The sequence below is a fragment of the Trichosurus vulpecula genome, chromosome 2 (assembly GCF_011100635.1).
Source record: "Trichosurus vulpecula isolate mTriVul1 chromosome 2, mTriVul1.pri, whole genome shotgun sequence".
NCBI classification, from domain to species: Eukaryota; Metazoa; Chordata; class Mammalia; order Diprotodontia; family Phalangeridae; genus Trichosurus; species Trichosurus vulpecula.
The window spans coordinates 428656629-428673171 of NC_050574.1; the positions used below are offsets into that span (position 1 = coordinate 428656629).

At 35.3% G+C, this 16543-nt stretch overlaps 1 protein-coding gene across 1 annotated transcript in view; it reads right to left on the bottom strand.

The window, feature by feature from the left end:
* Positions 1-1190: 1190 nt before the first annotated feature.
* The window catches only part of TMEM47 (transmembrane protein 47), a 49818-nt gene continuing 34465 nt past the window's right edge, over positions 1191-16543 (bottom strand). Inside the window, exons 2-3 of the mRNA XM_036745040.1 lie at positions 15368-15508; positions 1191-4584 (exon numbers count right to left, since the gene is read on the bottom strand). Coding sequence (XP_036600935.1) covers positions 4406-4584; positions 15368-15508 — 320 coding nt within the window. The 3' untranslated portion in view covers positions 1191-4405. The remainder of the gene's footprint in view (positions 4585-15367; positions 15509-16543) is intronic.

The window sequence follows — 16543 nt, forward strand, 5'->3', positions numbered from 1 at the left end:
TTTCTGATATTAAAAGAAAACCTGACTTTTGCCCAAGTGAATTTTTATTATAGAAATAATTTTGATTTGATTCCAAGTATGTTCAACAGTTATAGATATCCATTTTTCCTGTAGAAATTCTAATTTTAACTCATTTAAAAAGAAAAATTATAATTAGTATAGGCAAGGATATTGAAATGCTTCCTGTTGCTGTAATTCCCAAAAGAGAAAAATATAATGGATACTTGTTGTTTCTCCTCTTATCTTGTTATTTCTATATAATATGCATGTAATCCATAAATAAATATGAACACACATGTGTGCACAGATGATCTATGATCTCATAGGAAAAAATTCAATTGACCCCCGCATACACATCCAGTAAAAGTTCTGTCCATTTTGTGGAGGTACAAGAACTGTAAGGTAGGACAACATATGCATGTATGCGTGTAAATATTTATACATGTGTATGCATAAATATATATTTATATATTTTGTGCCTATATGGATTATAGGCACATTGAATTACATACATGCATACACACAGGAGAGATAGGTGTATATATATATGTGTGTGTGTGTGTGTGTGTGTGTATAGATATATGTATGTATGTATGTATATAAAAGTATATACATACATATATATGTACATATATATGTATATATATACTTATACGATACATGAAACTTCTCCCTTTTTCACCCTGAGAAAGCTAAAATCATTTTCCAAGACTCTAAATTATTTTTCCATTGTCATTCTGTCACAGATAATAAAGAAAAAATGGAAATTATGTGAGAGCCCCAAAATAATAATTTTGAAGAGAAAATCAGGACACTTTTTAAAAAAAATGTGTTAAACAAAAATATCCATATCTCTTTAACTATTTATCTATATATCTATTTTTAAAAGTAGCAAATGCACTGTGGACCATAAAAGCCCAGAAGTCTGGACAGTGCAGAACAGAGTAGGGTGTCAATTTGCTCAATTTTATCTTTATTTTTTCCCATAATGATAACTTCATGTCAGCTACAAAAGTTGTGAACTTCTTAATTTCATGTATATTCTCAAAATAAAACCATAGTAGAGAACAGATAAAGTTTTCTCATTGATGATTTTTTTTTAAAAATGAGTTACCATGAATTCACATTTAAGTAATAAGCACACCATATATTTGAATAAAATAAATATGCAACAACAGTAGAGAAACTAATACCATTAACAGCATGAAATAAATTTAATTTTTTTTAAAGACAGATGAAATCTCTAGGCACAGTTTTAGGCATTAAAGAGGACACAGAGGCAATAGGTTAGTGTGCACAGTTCTGTACAAAAATACGGTCTGAATAAATTACATCGCTAGTCATAAGATTAGACTTCACTTACCAGTCATTTCATTGCATGTTTAATAATATACAGTTACATGCTAGTCCATATATATCATTTATATTTCAAATACATAAGTCTCTCTATATTTATGTCTTTAAAATTTACATGTTGAAATTACAAAAGCTAAAACATAGTTGTGCAAGAAATCCAAGAGAGGTGCTTTGTACAGGTCAGCACCGGACGGAATAGGATAAGCTTTAGAAATACAAATAACTAGCCCTGCTTGGGGTGTGTGTGTGTGTGTGTGTGTGTGTGTGTGTGTGTGTGTGCAATGTGTGAGTGTGTGCATGTGCACATGCATGAAACTGGAAGATAAACAATGGATTTGTGCAAAGGAAATAATTCTGCTTCTAAGAGAAAATAAGATATGAATAAGGTAGATAAGTATTTTTGTTGTATTTATTCTGAAACATAAGCATATCATATTGGGTGCATAGAAACCTTAAGGTTTTGTATTTTGCACTGAACTTGTGGGTCAGTACTAAAACATTTCCAAATGTTGGTAGTGGTAGAAATAGAACACAGGGCTCTTCACTGGGAAGATACATTGTAAAATACCATATTAGAAAACTCTACCAAGTAATTTGAAATTATGCATGAATTAGCCCATGACACATGTTCTCTGTCATTTTTGCTCATCATACTGACAGAGAATGAACACTTGATAAGAAGTATAGATTTGATATTGGTATAACAGCACACTGTATCCTCTTGGATGACCAATTGCCTTATTGATTGATGCCAGCACCACAGGACTGTTCTGTCATTTGAGAGTAATAAAGGCATCCTCTCACAATAGAGGGGGATTGAGTAGCCTAAGTAACGCTACAAAATTTGTGTTCTTCATGCTGCTCAATGATGATATCTAATTAGCTGTAAAGCTGTCTATGCCACAGATAGTATTTCTGAGAAAACTGGTTCAAAAGATTTTTGAATGCCTTTCATGGAAATCAAGTAAAAATTTCCTCCCATCTCTTAAAAATCCTTCACAGAAACACACATTTTCCAAAGAATAACATCCTCAGGCACTTTTAACCAGTTGGTTTGATTTTGCTGAAACTAAGGCAGAGCCTTCCGCTTCCCATTTCTTATTTCATCTGTGTTTCTACAAGATGTGTACTGGAGAATTCAACAAACAGAGTTTCTGTATTTAAACAGGAAAGTAGAGAGCTGTGGTGGGTGGGTTTTTTTTTTTTTTTGTTGTTTTGGCAACAGTGCTTAAACAATGACAAGCTGGAAAGCATGGGCCCTGTTTTGTGAGCTGTGACCAATGCATTTAATACTAGAGATGTAGTCATGCTGTTAATGGATTCTGCAGTCCCTCTGTGGAATCAGGAACACAACAGCACACTAGAGCATTTTAAAGGATTTTCATTGTCTCTTCCGGCAAGAGGGCCAACCAGGATATATCATTTCCATGTCTTTGTTAACAAAAATAAGTATTTTAACTTTTATATTAGAACTGTATATGTGATATAAAAATATGTTCATAATTAATTTAAGTACCCAAATTAGAAAGCATTAAACAGAAATAAACATAGCAGTTTGCAACACGAACTTTGTTGCAAATCTACACTTTCTTCCATTGGCACTTCCCTTAACTTAAACAATCTATGAAGTTTTGAAATCGGGGCACTTTAAACACGTTAGAATAGCTGAAGGCATGAAATCATCAGCCAATTGGTTACATTCAGAGGACAATGTAATTATCAGATGAACCCTAGTCCTCTATTCTCAGACTATGTATATACATATATATGTACATATATGTGTATATATATTTAATTCTCTCTGCTTTTTAAAAAACAAAAGCACCTAGGTATTTGAGGTTCCTAAAATTAAAAGAGCAGCTTCTATTTTTAAGGGCTTCAATGAAAAAAAAAATATAATCCTAATACCTACTCTTGCTTGAATGACTTTAGGACATCATTTTAGAATTCACCACATCTCAGTTTAACATTTTTTCATATGTGTCAATGAAAATTCCCCTGAAAATGACATCCTGAAGGGAGCAAATGCTTAAGCAAATAACTTAAGTAGATGTATTTTGGCATGTCAGCTAAGAGGGGGATACCAGCCTAAGATGGTTAACGAGGTGCACAAGGTGAGTGCTCAAACCACTTTGCTACAGGGAATATTGGGTTTTATATGTAATAGATGTCATGTGCAAGGGAGTCGGGATATGTATCACTGCAATTTGTACTAAATGATCACCTTCTATAAAAAGAATTAGACTTGTTATATGTGCACATTTCTTTACTGCGATCTTTGTAAAATGATTGAGAAATTATTTAGGACAAATGCAACACATGCATTTTTTCCCTTTCTGCTTGCCCGGGAAAAAAGGAGAGGCCCTCCATTTTCCCCTTATGCTAGTTATGGCAGAGGCACAACTCTTAACCCACATAATTAAAAGCAAATGTCTCCAAGTCTTGACTTTTCTTCTCTGCCACAACTAGCAGGGAGATGCTGATTGCTAATGCATAAACTCCCATCACTTAGAAGATTCTTGAATGTGGAATTTGAGTCATTAACCAGTCACATTCACTACTCCCATTATATACTAAAGGGAAGATCATTCTTCAAGAAATTATTAAGCGAGTGACCAAGGACCAATGCAGTGACTGCTTAGGATAAGCTTGCAAAAGAAGACTATTGACAGCTGAATCCTTGTCCTTGTTAAGAAACTTTGAAATGGAGCTTATGCCAGCTGCTCCCCTGCAGGCAAAAGGAGATGTGGGCATTTTTTCCCACTATTTTTCAAACAATGGTCTGTCACATAAATCTTTCACTTGTTAAGTAAAATGACGTTAACATATTGGAAGCTTGCAGCATTTGCTTGGGTTTAATCAGCTCTCCTAATTTCTGCAGGTCCCCAAAACATATGTAAAAGCTGTTTATAATGTCAGCAGCCAAAGGGCAGAAGATTGTAAGTCAACAGATCAAACTGCTTTGATGCTCCACAAGTGTTCTAGAAAATCATAAGTTAGAAAAGATGTAGTAATCCCTTGTTTATATTTTCTTTGGAGACTGTTGTTTCTAGTAGTAGTCTTCATAGTTCTTTGGGTTCAGGCAATAAAGGATGGCACCCCCAAATGAAAATATAGTTGCACCCCAAGCCAGGCCATAACCCCAGTTGAACTCATGGTAAATTTTCAGGCTCACGGTTTCAATGAACTTGATTGGGTAGAGGACAAGGCTGCACACCTGTAGAACAACTGAAAGAAAACCAGTCTGAATTAGGATAAGGAGTTATAAGCTTCTATGAAACAATTTTTAAAAAATAGAAAAAAGTTGAGATATTGTATTTTTTATCCAATAAAACATTTGAATTTATTACACAAATTTATCTGATATTAACAAATATCAAAATATGTGAGTTAATCAAGTTAGTGAATTATATAATGCTAATCATTGTCATATTTAACATAAAATTACTTGTCTTCGATGAAGAAATATTTGTTGTTCTTGCTCAGTCATGTATGATTCTTCATGACCCAACTTCGGGTTTTCTTGGCAAAGATACTGGAGTGGCTTGACATTTCTTTCTCTAGCTCATTTTACAGATGAGGAAACTGAGGCAAACAGGATTAAATGAGTTCCCTAAGGTCACACAGCTCGTAAGTGTCTGAAAGCAGATTTGAACTCAGGTTTTCCGAACTCCAGGTCCAGTGTTCTACCTACTGTACCACCTAGCTGCCTGAAGAAATATTTAATAAAAAAATAATAGCAAGAATTAATATAGTATTTTAGAGATTGCAAAATTCTTTACAGGTATTGTCTCATTTTATCATGGAAGCAACTCTGGGGAATCATTGTTATATCCTAATTTTACATATGGGGAAACTGACATCTCAACTACTAGTACTCGCTCTCCCGAAATATGTTGTGTTTAACTACTTTTGATTTATTCTCTTTATAATCATACATACATAAATACATATGAATATATGTCTGTGTATTTTTTTCTTGTTATCTTCCCCATTAGTATGTAAGCTACTTACAAGTAGAGATTGTTTCACTCATTGAATTTGTATCCATAGAACCTAGCCCAGTGCCAAGAATGGAGAAGAAGCTTAACAAATAATGACCTGGTTGCTAAGGGATAAAGTCCAGCAACAATTTCTGCACTTATTTTATGCTATTCAGAAATTAAGGAGTTCAAATTCATTCACTGGGAACAAAACCAACTGCTTAGCTTATCATACAACTTTCTATTATTGTTCATTTACACCTCTCTCATCTCTTCTTTTGAAGCTACCTCTCTGAATTTCAAATCAAGACAATCCATTTAACTGGTTTCCCAACATTCATGGCCTGCAAAATTCCCACCTTAATGCCTTTCTCCATGACCCTCCTCTTCCTTGAAATGTCCTTTCCTTTTCTCTTTGTAATTTTTGCCTCTTACCTACCTCAAAACCAGGCTCCAAACCCACCTTTAGAGGAAACCTCCCTGATGCCATAACAGCATCTTCTTTCATATGTGAAGCATTACTTTGTTCTTGTTGATTTTATTAATTGTACTTAAATGGAAAGGGCAGATTTCTTCATGTAAAATAAGATCCTCTCTCCAGTCTAAGCATTTACTCAAAGTACAAATCAAATCTTGTTTGTGTTACTGAAATGCTCTGACATTTTACATTTCCTATATGCTAACTTAATGTAAGACCATTCTTTAAATAATTATAGTAAGAAAGTGTTGGAGGGGGGTGGAGCCAAGATGGCAGCTGGAAAGCAGGGACTTGCTTAAGCTCTCCCACAAATCCCTCCAAAAACCTGTAGAAAATAGCTTTGAACAAATTCTAGAGCTGCAGAACCCACTAAATAGCAGAGGGAAGCAGGGCTCCAGCCCAGGAAAGCCTGAATGGTTGCTGGGAAGGATCTATTGCAGGGAGCTGGGAGCAGAGAGGAGCACAGCCCAGTGTGGGCTGCAAAAGGACCAACCAGAGTGGGAGATGGGCAGAACAGGTGGTAGGGCCCTGAATCATTGAGCTGCAGCAGTTACCAGACTTCTCAACCCACAAAAACCAAAGACAACAGAGAAGGTTAGTGGAAAAACTTCTAGAGTGAAAGGAGTGTGTCCTTGGAGCTAGCCCCAGGGGCACAGAAGTGGTGTAGCTTTGGGGTTGCTTCCAGAGCTCCAGCTGCAGTTGCTTCCAGCCCCAGGCCCACACTGTGGGGGAATTAAGCAGCAGACCAGAGAGGGAGTGCAGAGCCTGCTTAGATCTGGGTTGAAGTGCGGGTTGATAGTTCTTGGGGGAGGAAGAGTGCTGGTGTGGCAGGGTTTGCTGTGTAGAAGTAGCTCTGAAAACAGCAGCACAGTCCCTTAAGTTTGGGACAAAGTACTCTCTAATCTACAAGCAGTCATACACTGACAAAGAGCTCAAGGATCAAGTAGTTGGCTGGGAACATGAACAGGCAGCAAAAAAGCACCCAGATTCAGTCTCAGACTTTGGAATCTCTCTTTGGTGACAAAGAAGATGAAAGCATACAGCCAGAAGAAGTCAACAAAGTGAAAGAGGCTACGTCCAAAGCCTACAAGAAAAACATGAATTGGTCTCAGGGCATGTAAGAGCTCAAAAAGGATTTGGAAAAGCAAGTAAGAGAAGAAGAGGAAAAACTGGGAAGAGAAATGAGAGTGATGCAAGAAAATCATGAAAAACAAGTCAATAACTTGCTAAAGGAGACCCAAAAATACTGAAGAAAATAAGACCTTAAAGAACAGACAAATCCAAATGGCAAAAGAGCTTCAAAAAGCCAGTGAGGAGAAGAATACCTTGAAAGGCAGAATTAGCCAAATGGAAAAGGAGGTCCAAAACACCACTGAAGAAAATGCTACCTTAAAAATTAGATTGAAACACATGGAAGCTAGTGACTTTATGAGAAACCAAGATATCATAAAACAGAACCAACAGGATGAAAAAATTGAAGGCAATGTGCATTATCTGATTGGATAAACCACTGACATGGAGAATAGATCCAGGAGAGATAATTTAAAAATTATTGGACTACCTGAAAGCCATGATCAACAAAAGAGCCTAGACAATCATCTTTCAAGAAATTATCAAGGAAAACTGCCTTGAAATTGAAAGAATCCACCGATCACCTCCTGAAAAAGATCCCAAAAAAGAAAACTCCTAGGAATATTGTCACCAAATTCCAGAGTCCCCAGGTTAAGGAGAAAATACTGCAAGTAGCCAGAAAGAAACAATTTGAGTATTATGGAAACACAATCATGATAACACAAGTTCTAGCAGTTTCCACATTAAGGGATCAAAGAGCTTGGAATATGATTTTCTGGAGGTCAAAGGAGCTAGGATTAAAACCAAGAATCACCTACCCAGCAAAACTGAGTATAATGTTCCAAGGCAAAATATGGACTTTCAATAAAATAGAAGAATTTTAAGCTTTCTCAGTGAAAAGGCCAAAGCTGAATAGAAAATTTGACTTTCAAACACAACAATCAAGATAAATACGAAAAAATAAACAAGAAAGAGAAATCATGAGGGACTTACTAGAGTGGAACTGTTTTGTTTACATTCCTACATGGAAAGATGATGTGTGTAATTCTTTGGACCTTTCTCAGTATTAGGGGAGTTGAAGTGAATATATGTGTGTATATATATATATATATATATATATATATATATATATACAGAGAGAGAGAGATAGATATCTCATAGGAATATATATATTCCTTTCAACATATATACATACATATATACATATATATGTATCATAGGAATATATATATTCCTTTCAACATATATACATATACATATATATATATAGACATATATATATATATACACATATATATAGACAGAGGGCACAGGGTGAGTTGAATATGAAGTGATGGGATCTAAAAAATAAAATAATATAATAATGAGGGATGAGAGAGGAATGTATTGAGAGAGGGAGAAAGGGAGAGATAGAATGAGGTAAATTATCTCGCATAAAAGTGGCAAGAAAAAGCAGTTCATTGGAAGGGAAGAGGGGGCGAGTGAGGGGCAATGAGAGAATCTTGCTCTCATTGGGCTTGACTTGAGGAAGAAATAACATACACACTCAATTGGGTATCTTACCCCACATGAAAGTAGGGGGAAGAGGAGAAGAAAGGGGGAATGGTAGAAGGGAGGGCAGATGGGTGAAGAAGTAATCAAAAGCAAACACTTTCAAAAAGGGACAGGGTCAAGGGAAAAAGTTGAATAAAAGGGGACAGGATAGGATGGAAGGAAATATAGTTAGCCTTTCACAACATGACTATTTATGGTATTGTTTTGCATAATGATACATGTGTGGCGTATGTTGAAATGCTTGTCTTCTTAGGGAGAGTGAGTGGGGATAGAAGAGGGGAGAGAATTTGTAATTCAAAGTTTTAAAAGAAGATGCTCAAAAAAAAGTTGTTTTTGCATGCAACTGGGAAATAAGATATACAGGCAACGGGGCATAAAAATTTATCTTGCCCTACAAGAAAGTAAGGTGAAAAGGGATGGGGAGGGGAGTGGGGTGACAGAAGGATGGGCTGACTGGGGAATGGTGCAATCAGAATATATGCCATCTTGGAGTTGGGTGGGGAGAGTAGAAACAGGGAGAAAATTTGTAATTCAAAATCTTGTGGAAATGAATGCCAAAAACTAAAAAAAATATTAAATAATAATGTATGAAAAAATAAATAAATAATTCCAGTAAGAGGGTGTTCAAATGAAAAAGGACAATTATAATACAAACAAATTGGTTCATATGTTTTGCATTGTATATTAAAGCCTAACTTCCTCATAGGTGATGCTTATATTTCCTTTTTTTTTTTTGAAATTTTTATTTTTAGTTTACAACATTCAGTTCTACATAATTTTGAGTTCCAGATTTTCTTCCCTCCCTCTCCCCCTCCCTCCCCTAGATGGCATTGAATCCCGTATAGCTTCCATGTATAACTTCGCATTGAATTAATTTACACACTAGTCAAGTTATGGAGAAGAACTGTGATCAATGAAATGAATCATGCGAGAGAAGAAACAGGACCAAAAAAAAAAACCCTTCCCAGAAACAAAAACGAAAGAGAAAAAAGGAAAAAAAAATGGGGGGGAAGGCTATCATGAAGTGTGCCTCAATCTGCATTCATACTTCATAGTTCTTTCTCTGGATGTAGATAGCATTCTCCATTGTGAGTCCTTATACTTTCTTTCTTTATTATTCAATTCATCTCAATGTGCACTAAAGCGTATACATTTTACTATGAACCAAGCTTTGTGCTTAAAAAAAAATTGAGGGATACAGGAATCCTGATACAGTCTCTGTCCTCCAGAATTATGTTCTCCTCCCTAAAATATGACTAGCTGATGGCGATGGATCCCTTGAGAGGTATTATTAGTCTCAAACATCCTCATCACTAAGTGTCCCATCCTGAAATAGCATCTGCTTCATAAGGTAGCAAGTGCGGGGGGGGGGGGGGGAGAGGGAAGGCAAGAACCTTTCTGTTCTTTGCTGTTTTCCCTCAGAATAAAGACTCTTTTCTGAAGTTACTTTTATGATAACCTTTAAAGATCCACAATTACGAGTTCATTATGAAATTTATACCCCATGCCCTGAAATGGCTGCTCTCCATTTTGTCCCATTTCTTACACCAAGTAGGCCATCTCTCTTACAAGAATCATTTCTGTTTTTAACGCTGATTCTGTCCCATTAGACTTCTATGGGGGTGCAGTCTCTCCAAGTCCACAGACAGCTGAAATCTGTGGCCTCTGCTAGGACGTTCTGTGCACTGACCAGTGAAATAGCTTACGTATATATTTTAATTGATGATGTACTTTTATTATAAAGGGATCTTTGCACTACATGTGTGAAAATCATACTTGTTTGTGATTTTTAAAGAAACACAAACCTTTCTGAGATAAATTCACAATGTAGGTACTCACTAAATCCTTGTTAACTATTTCTTTTGAGAGCCAATAAATCTCAGGAAAGTAAAACACACACATGCCCACACACACACACACACACACACACACACACACACACGAATCACATTGGAAGAGAGTAGAACAGAAAGCAAACTGTAATGTAGCAATGTACACAGTTCATTAACCTTTACAGAAGGGACAACATCATGACAGCAAACATATTTAATCATGTGAAAGTATTGAATCTTCTATTCAATCCAACTGTCAGCAAAAGGTCATCATTCCCATTGTAATTTATGTTCTTGGAAAGTCTACCATAAGATTTCAGAATGAGTTGTCACCAAAGTGGCAACACTTTTTATAATCAGCCAGCTTTGTGTGTGTGTGTGCGTGTGTGTGTGTGTGTGCGCGCGTGTGTGTGCGTGTGTGTGTATGCTGAAAAAAATAATTCAATAGATTAAATTCTTGAAGAAAGGAATACTTAAAATCCATTACTTTCTGTAAAGTAAAGCCTCAATTCATTAAAAGCTTTGTCTCTAACCAGTTATGCAGTATTCTAAACACACTGGCAGACAACTCACTATGGCTCCTTGGATGATTTCAATCTGGCCACTCAGATACCATCAGATAAGTGGAATGGGGAAATTTCTTCCTAGAAAATAAGACCTTCTCTTCAGTCCAAGTAACTATCAAAAATACAAATCAAATCTTGCTTGTGCTTATGGAATACTCTGACACATTTTAGGTTTCATATGTGCTAATATGCTGACCATTATTTTAATAATTCCAGTAAAAATGTATTTAAAAAACTTTTTTTTAGAGTTTTCTAGCTGGCTTTGTGACTCTATATGCCAGAGGGTAATTTCATAGCCTATGGTCTTAAATTTACTGAGTAGTCAATTTGATCAAATATGAATTATAATTAGAAGCCTGCTGATGATGAGCTGGCATTATACAGGAAGATTTGGACTCAGTTGCTAATTCTGATACATATAGGTGACCGAGGGCAGGTTACACAACCTTATAGTACTACAATAGAAATCTCTTAGATTCATACTTGAGTTGTTCATCTGAACCAGTAAAGATAATTCCTCATACCAGGAAATTCCCCCCACCCATTGCCTGTTGAAATCAAATGCTAGCTACCACTATTTCCTACAAAACAAAACAACACAAAATCTTACAACAAAGATGTATTTTTTTTAGTTATCAAGTCCAATAGGAAATGAACTCAAATGAATAGGTACACTCCATGTAGACCAATGAAAAACCATTATATGATGGTTTAAAATCATTACTAATATTGCCTGGTTATTGACATATGCAGACATGGAATAGGGATAATGACATGGAATTTTATATCCCATTCTCTTTTCTGTGAACTATCCACCCTCTACAGTGAGGTGTTTACAGTGATTATTTTTAAAATTCATCTCAGTGTGCTTCAATTTACTTAAGCAAATATTTGCCCTCCTAGGCACAGTCATACAACTTTCCTCTTGTGGAAAAGAGGGAAAGCACTTACAAGAGACTTAACTGGTATAAATGCCTATAAAACTATTTAGAGATAAACCTTTATTATATTAGTGCCAGATTAAAATTATATTAAAAATCCTTTATGGTCCTGAATTATTCTACTCTCCCTGAAATCAGAGAGAAAAATGTGCATAATAAAATGGATCCTGAAAAATATCTAGTTATGAAATATTTTCCTGTCTTAATAAAAATAATTTAGATTCAGGTAAAGTCCATCCATTTTGCTTATATAAACTGCCACATCCATTTCTTTAAAGTAAAGAGATGAAGGGTACTTAGGGGGTGGGTAACTAGATCAATCATTTCACTTGCTATTGAGAAATCAAGGACTGAGAAAAGTTAAGTGACTCATCCATGGTCACACAGCTAGGAAGAGGCGGAGAGGATTTTGACCAAGCTCTGCAAACCCAATACTTTCCACATTGAAGTAACATCCATAATAAGAGGTATATTTCTTTAGTGACTTTAGTGTAAAGCCTTTTTTTGGACCCTGCTTCATTTTTAATGAGCAGATTTTCCAATTCTCTCCTTCATTTTGCCATAGGAACATGATGGTTCTATTTTAATAAATGTATTTTTCAGGAATCAGCTACAAGTACTTCAATGATATTTTCCAAACAGAAAGGGAAAGACTGACCTGCTGTGTTACAAATAACCATGAAGATCTACCATGTTTAAATGCATAATGAGCTCAAAGTTAATGATTCTTTCAAGAACTCATATATTCACAGCATGTCAAAAGAGATTGAGTTAAATGAAGTGACAGCATTATAAAGATATTATGTTTGAACGATGTTATAATTTTGGTTTTGGGTTACAGTAGTTTGAAAAATCCTAGGTGCATTAAAAAATCCCAGGACTTAACAATTAATTAAGTTTTGTTTTTGTGGATGTGTCTAGTTTCAAGTTCTTGCTCTCACACAACTTTGGTTAAACTGTTTTTAAAGAGATTTATTTTCTTACTAGTACATAACTATCTGATCCTTTTAGACTTTCACAACACTATTTTCTCTTCATGAAAACTTTGCTGGCTTAGGGAAACTAAAGTATGAAGAAGGAAAATGATTTATCCAGGTACAAATCTACTAAATATTACAAACTAGGATATGAACCCAGGTCTCCTGACCCCACAGCCCATGTGGTATACTATAGTAGTAGCTTTATTGTAGTTATTTAGTCATTTCAGTCATTTCAAGTCTGTGGCCCCATTTGGGAATTCTTTGGCAGAGATCCCGGAGTTTTTTGCCATTTCCTTCTCTATATCATTTTATAGATAAAGAAACTGAGGAAAACAAGGTAAATGACTTCCTCCTAGCATCCCACAGCTTGTAAGCATTTGAGGTCAGATTTGAACTCTTGAAGATGAGTCTTCCTAACTCTGGGTCCATCATTGGGTCCAATGCATCACCTAGCTGCCCCTCCACTTATCTGCCCCTAAGTAGTAGCTTATGTGGAAACAGCTACATAAGACAAAGGGAAGCAATATTGTTTGTTAGGCTGTGTATGAAAAAGCATGGATTTCTCTTTGAAAGAAAACTTGAAAATTCTAATTGTTATGACAAACCATTCTGATTTATGAGTGTGATGGTTTTACTCACCTACCAGATCTTCAAAGCTATTACAAAGATATTAAAGACGAAATCAACGGCTAACAAAATCACCAGAAGAAACACAACTTTATTACTTTGATCCTACCATAAATAGAAAAATAGCTCTCTCTATGTCTCTGTCTCTCTCCCCTCTCTCCCTCCCTCCACACATACACACACATACACAGGTGTATATGTAACACATATATACATATCGTGTAAGAAGAACCCAAATAATAACACTTTAACATATATCATTATGTCATTAAGAGTGTCAATAATTGTTTTACTAAATACTTAAAAAAGCAAGCCATAGTTACAAAAATCAAATTCAGTTAAGATGGATTTCCAAGGAGATTCAAATTATTTCATTTTGCTCAACAGTACTAAAGCCAGAATAAGCTCTGAAGCCAAAACTAAGCTGCAATTCTATGGACTTTGAGGGCATGTTAATTTTCCATTAAATCAATCATAAGAGAATATTGTTTCCAGGGATAGAGAAATGCTTTTTTCCCTCAACTTGGAATTCTGATACAATACTATTTGTTTGATGAAATGGAATATGTTTTTTTAAAGGTGATAATTAAATTATCATCATTATTATAATTAACAATAGTAATAATTATGTAACAAAATGGAAAGTTATAACATTAAAATTAAGTAACAATCAATTCCCCTGACTGGGAGTTGAATTCTGAAGGACTGGGCATTCAACCCTTACTCCACTACATATCACATGTGTGATCATGGTTAAGTCACTCAATGTCTTTAGAATTCAATTTCTTAATTTCCAAATAAGGGAATTAGACTAGGTGATCTTAGAGTTCCCTTCTAGATTGAAGTCAATGACATTATGAGCCTCTTATTTTGGTTCTTCCGTGTTTGTGATCTGTAAATTATGACTTTACATCTCTGGGGCCCAGTTTTCCTATCTGTAAAGTGTGGTGGTTTGACTGTATTGTCTTCTATAAACAATCTTTCCTGACACTCAAGAAATCTCCTTTCTGTCTAGTTGTCTAAGTAAAAGTATGAACATAAACAGTAGGGGGCAGCAAAACACTTCATCATTTTTTCCCTTTTTTTCTTTTATATTCTCAATACCCTTCAAATTCAATAACCACCTATCTATTCCTATCATTTTAATGACTTTAAAAAATCCATCTAGCAGTCTACATGGTTCTATCACTCTATTCATTATTCACTATTGGATAGGTGATATTGTGGGATTTGACACAACCGTGATTGACAGAATGAATGGAAGTCACCTCAATATACAAATGTATATAATTCAGATCAAGTCATAATGTTTAAAGAGGTAATTGTTAATGGGAGTTACTAATCTCATTAAGAAATAGCTCACCTTTTTCTTAGTCAGTGAGGCACTTTCTGAATGTTTCCCTATGATTTTTAAACATCTGTTTCATTAGTGTTGTTTTAAATCTGGACAATTTTATATTGTGATAGTTGTTAAATTGAGGAACACATTAATTGACATTTCACAACTGACTAACTGGTGGTACAGGGTAGAAATAATAAATTTTAAAATTAATCTGATTTATTTTCCCACTGAATTACATATGACAGCATAGATTGTGGAATTAACTTCTTAGCTTCACGTTGTGGAAAAAAATCTGACTTATTAAGATTTCAATAAGAGTAAAAGGGCAGTTTCAGAAATAAAACCCTCTGTGAGGGAAAAAGGGCTTTTTGTAAATAAATCTGTTACATTTACTAAGGCAAGTGGTATTATTTATTCATATTTGGTTTAAAAGTTTTGAACTTTTGATTTTAAAATATTTAACACACTAAAAAACCTAATAATCTGCTAATATCTAATCCAATTTACCTTAAGACATAGCAAATCTCACCAAACTGTATGGGGTGCAATACACATGTCCTACTTCTGCATGGACAATGAAGATGTAGACAGCCTCACGATTTTTTAATGCAGACACAGAAAATATGAATATATTTACCTGCTGCAAAAAGCATAACTGCAACTGGTCTATAGAAACGTCTCCGAGATCCCACGCAGATTGATATCAAACCGACCAAGAAGGCAATAAGAATGATGGCAGCACCACCCAAGAGTAAGGCCAGTGTAGCAATCTGCCAGTCTAGAAAAGGAAAGGAATATAGTATGAAGTATAAAGCCGGGTAATGGTCCGCATTCCACACCAAAGTATAGTTAAATAGAACCGACTAATGGAAAAGTAGAGTGAGAAAAATGTCTTATAGAGACTCAGAAGTACATAGTGGAACAAGCACTGGTTCTTCTGTCAGAGGACCTGGTTTCAAATCACATCTGAGGATTACTATGGGTAAGTCACTCAATATCCCTGAGACTCAGTGTTCTTATCTGTATAATGAAAGGGGGAAACTTGATATCCTCTAAGTTTATTTCTTGTTCCAGATCTATTGTAATATATCCCTTGTACCGTTTGGATAATTTAACTCACCAAGGTTCCCATGACCTTCAGGACAATGTTTTCCCCATTTATTTTATCCTTCTAAGGATTTCACTAGCATATATCTATGTGAAATCCATTCAAAGGGCCACATAAAAGATACATGGCAGGCATAAGCAAGCTGCACCAAATTATTAATTGTAACTTGCATATAAAAAGCATTATAAAACACAGAATCATGAAAATTGATCACTGGTAGAAAGAAGTGGCTCAGTCATGCAGTGATAATAAGGGGTACAAGATGGACAGTCCGAGTATTGTATTAATCTATATATAATTTTAAAAGATCAAGAGAAAGATCTCTAGTGTGTTACCTAGCTCCTTTCTTCAAAATTGACAGAAGAACTTGGACAGAACCCTACAGAATGAGAAGGCATGGAGGGGTTGCGATCTGCATTTATGGGGAGAGTGTATACTCTAATGATCACAAATCCACTAAAGTTGTGAAGTATGAATTGTCCCCACTCCCAGATTTCATTTTTAAAATGTTTCCTGTTTTCTTGAATTTCAAAGGAAGGTGATAATATTCTTCCATTGCTTTCCATCAAATAGAAATACTTATGAAATGCTTAACACAGTGTGTGGCACATAGTAAATCGTTTATACATGCTAATTGTTATTAAAATAAAAGTTGTGCTATTTCTTTTAGGTCCTGGGAATCTCAATCTCTCTCTGTCCCTCTGT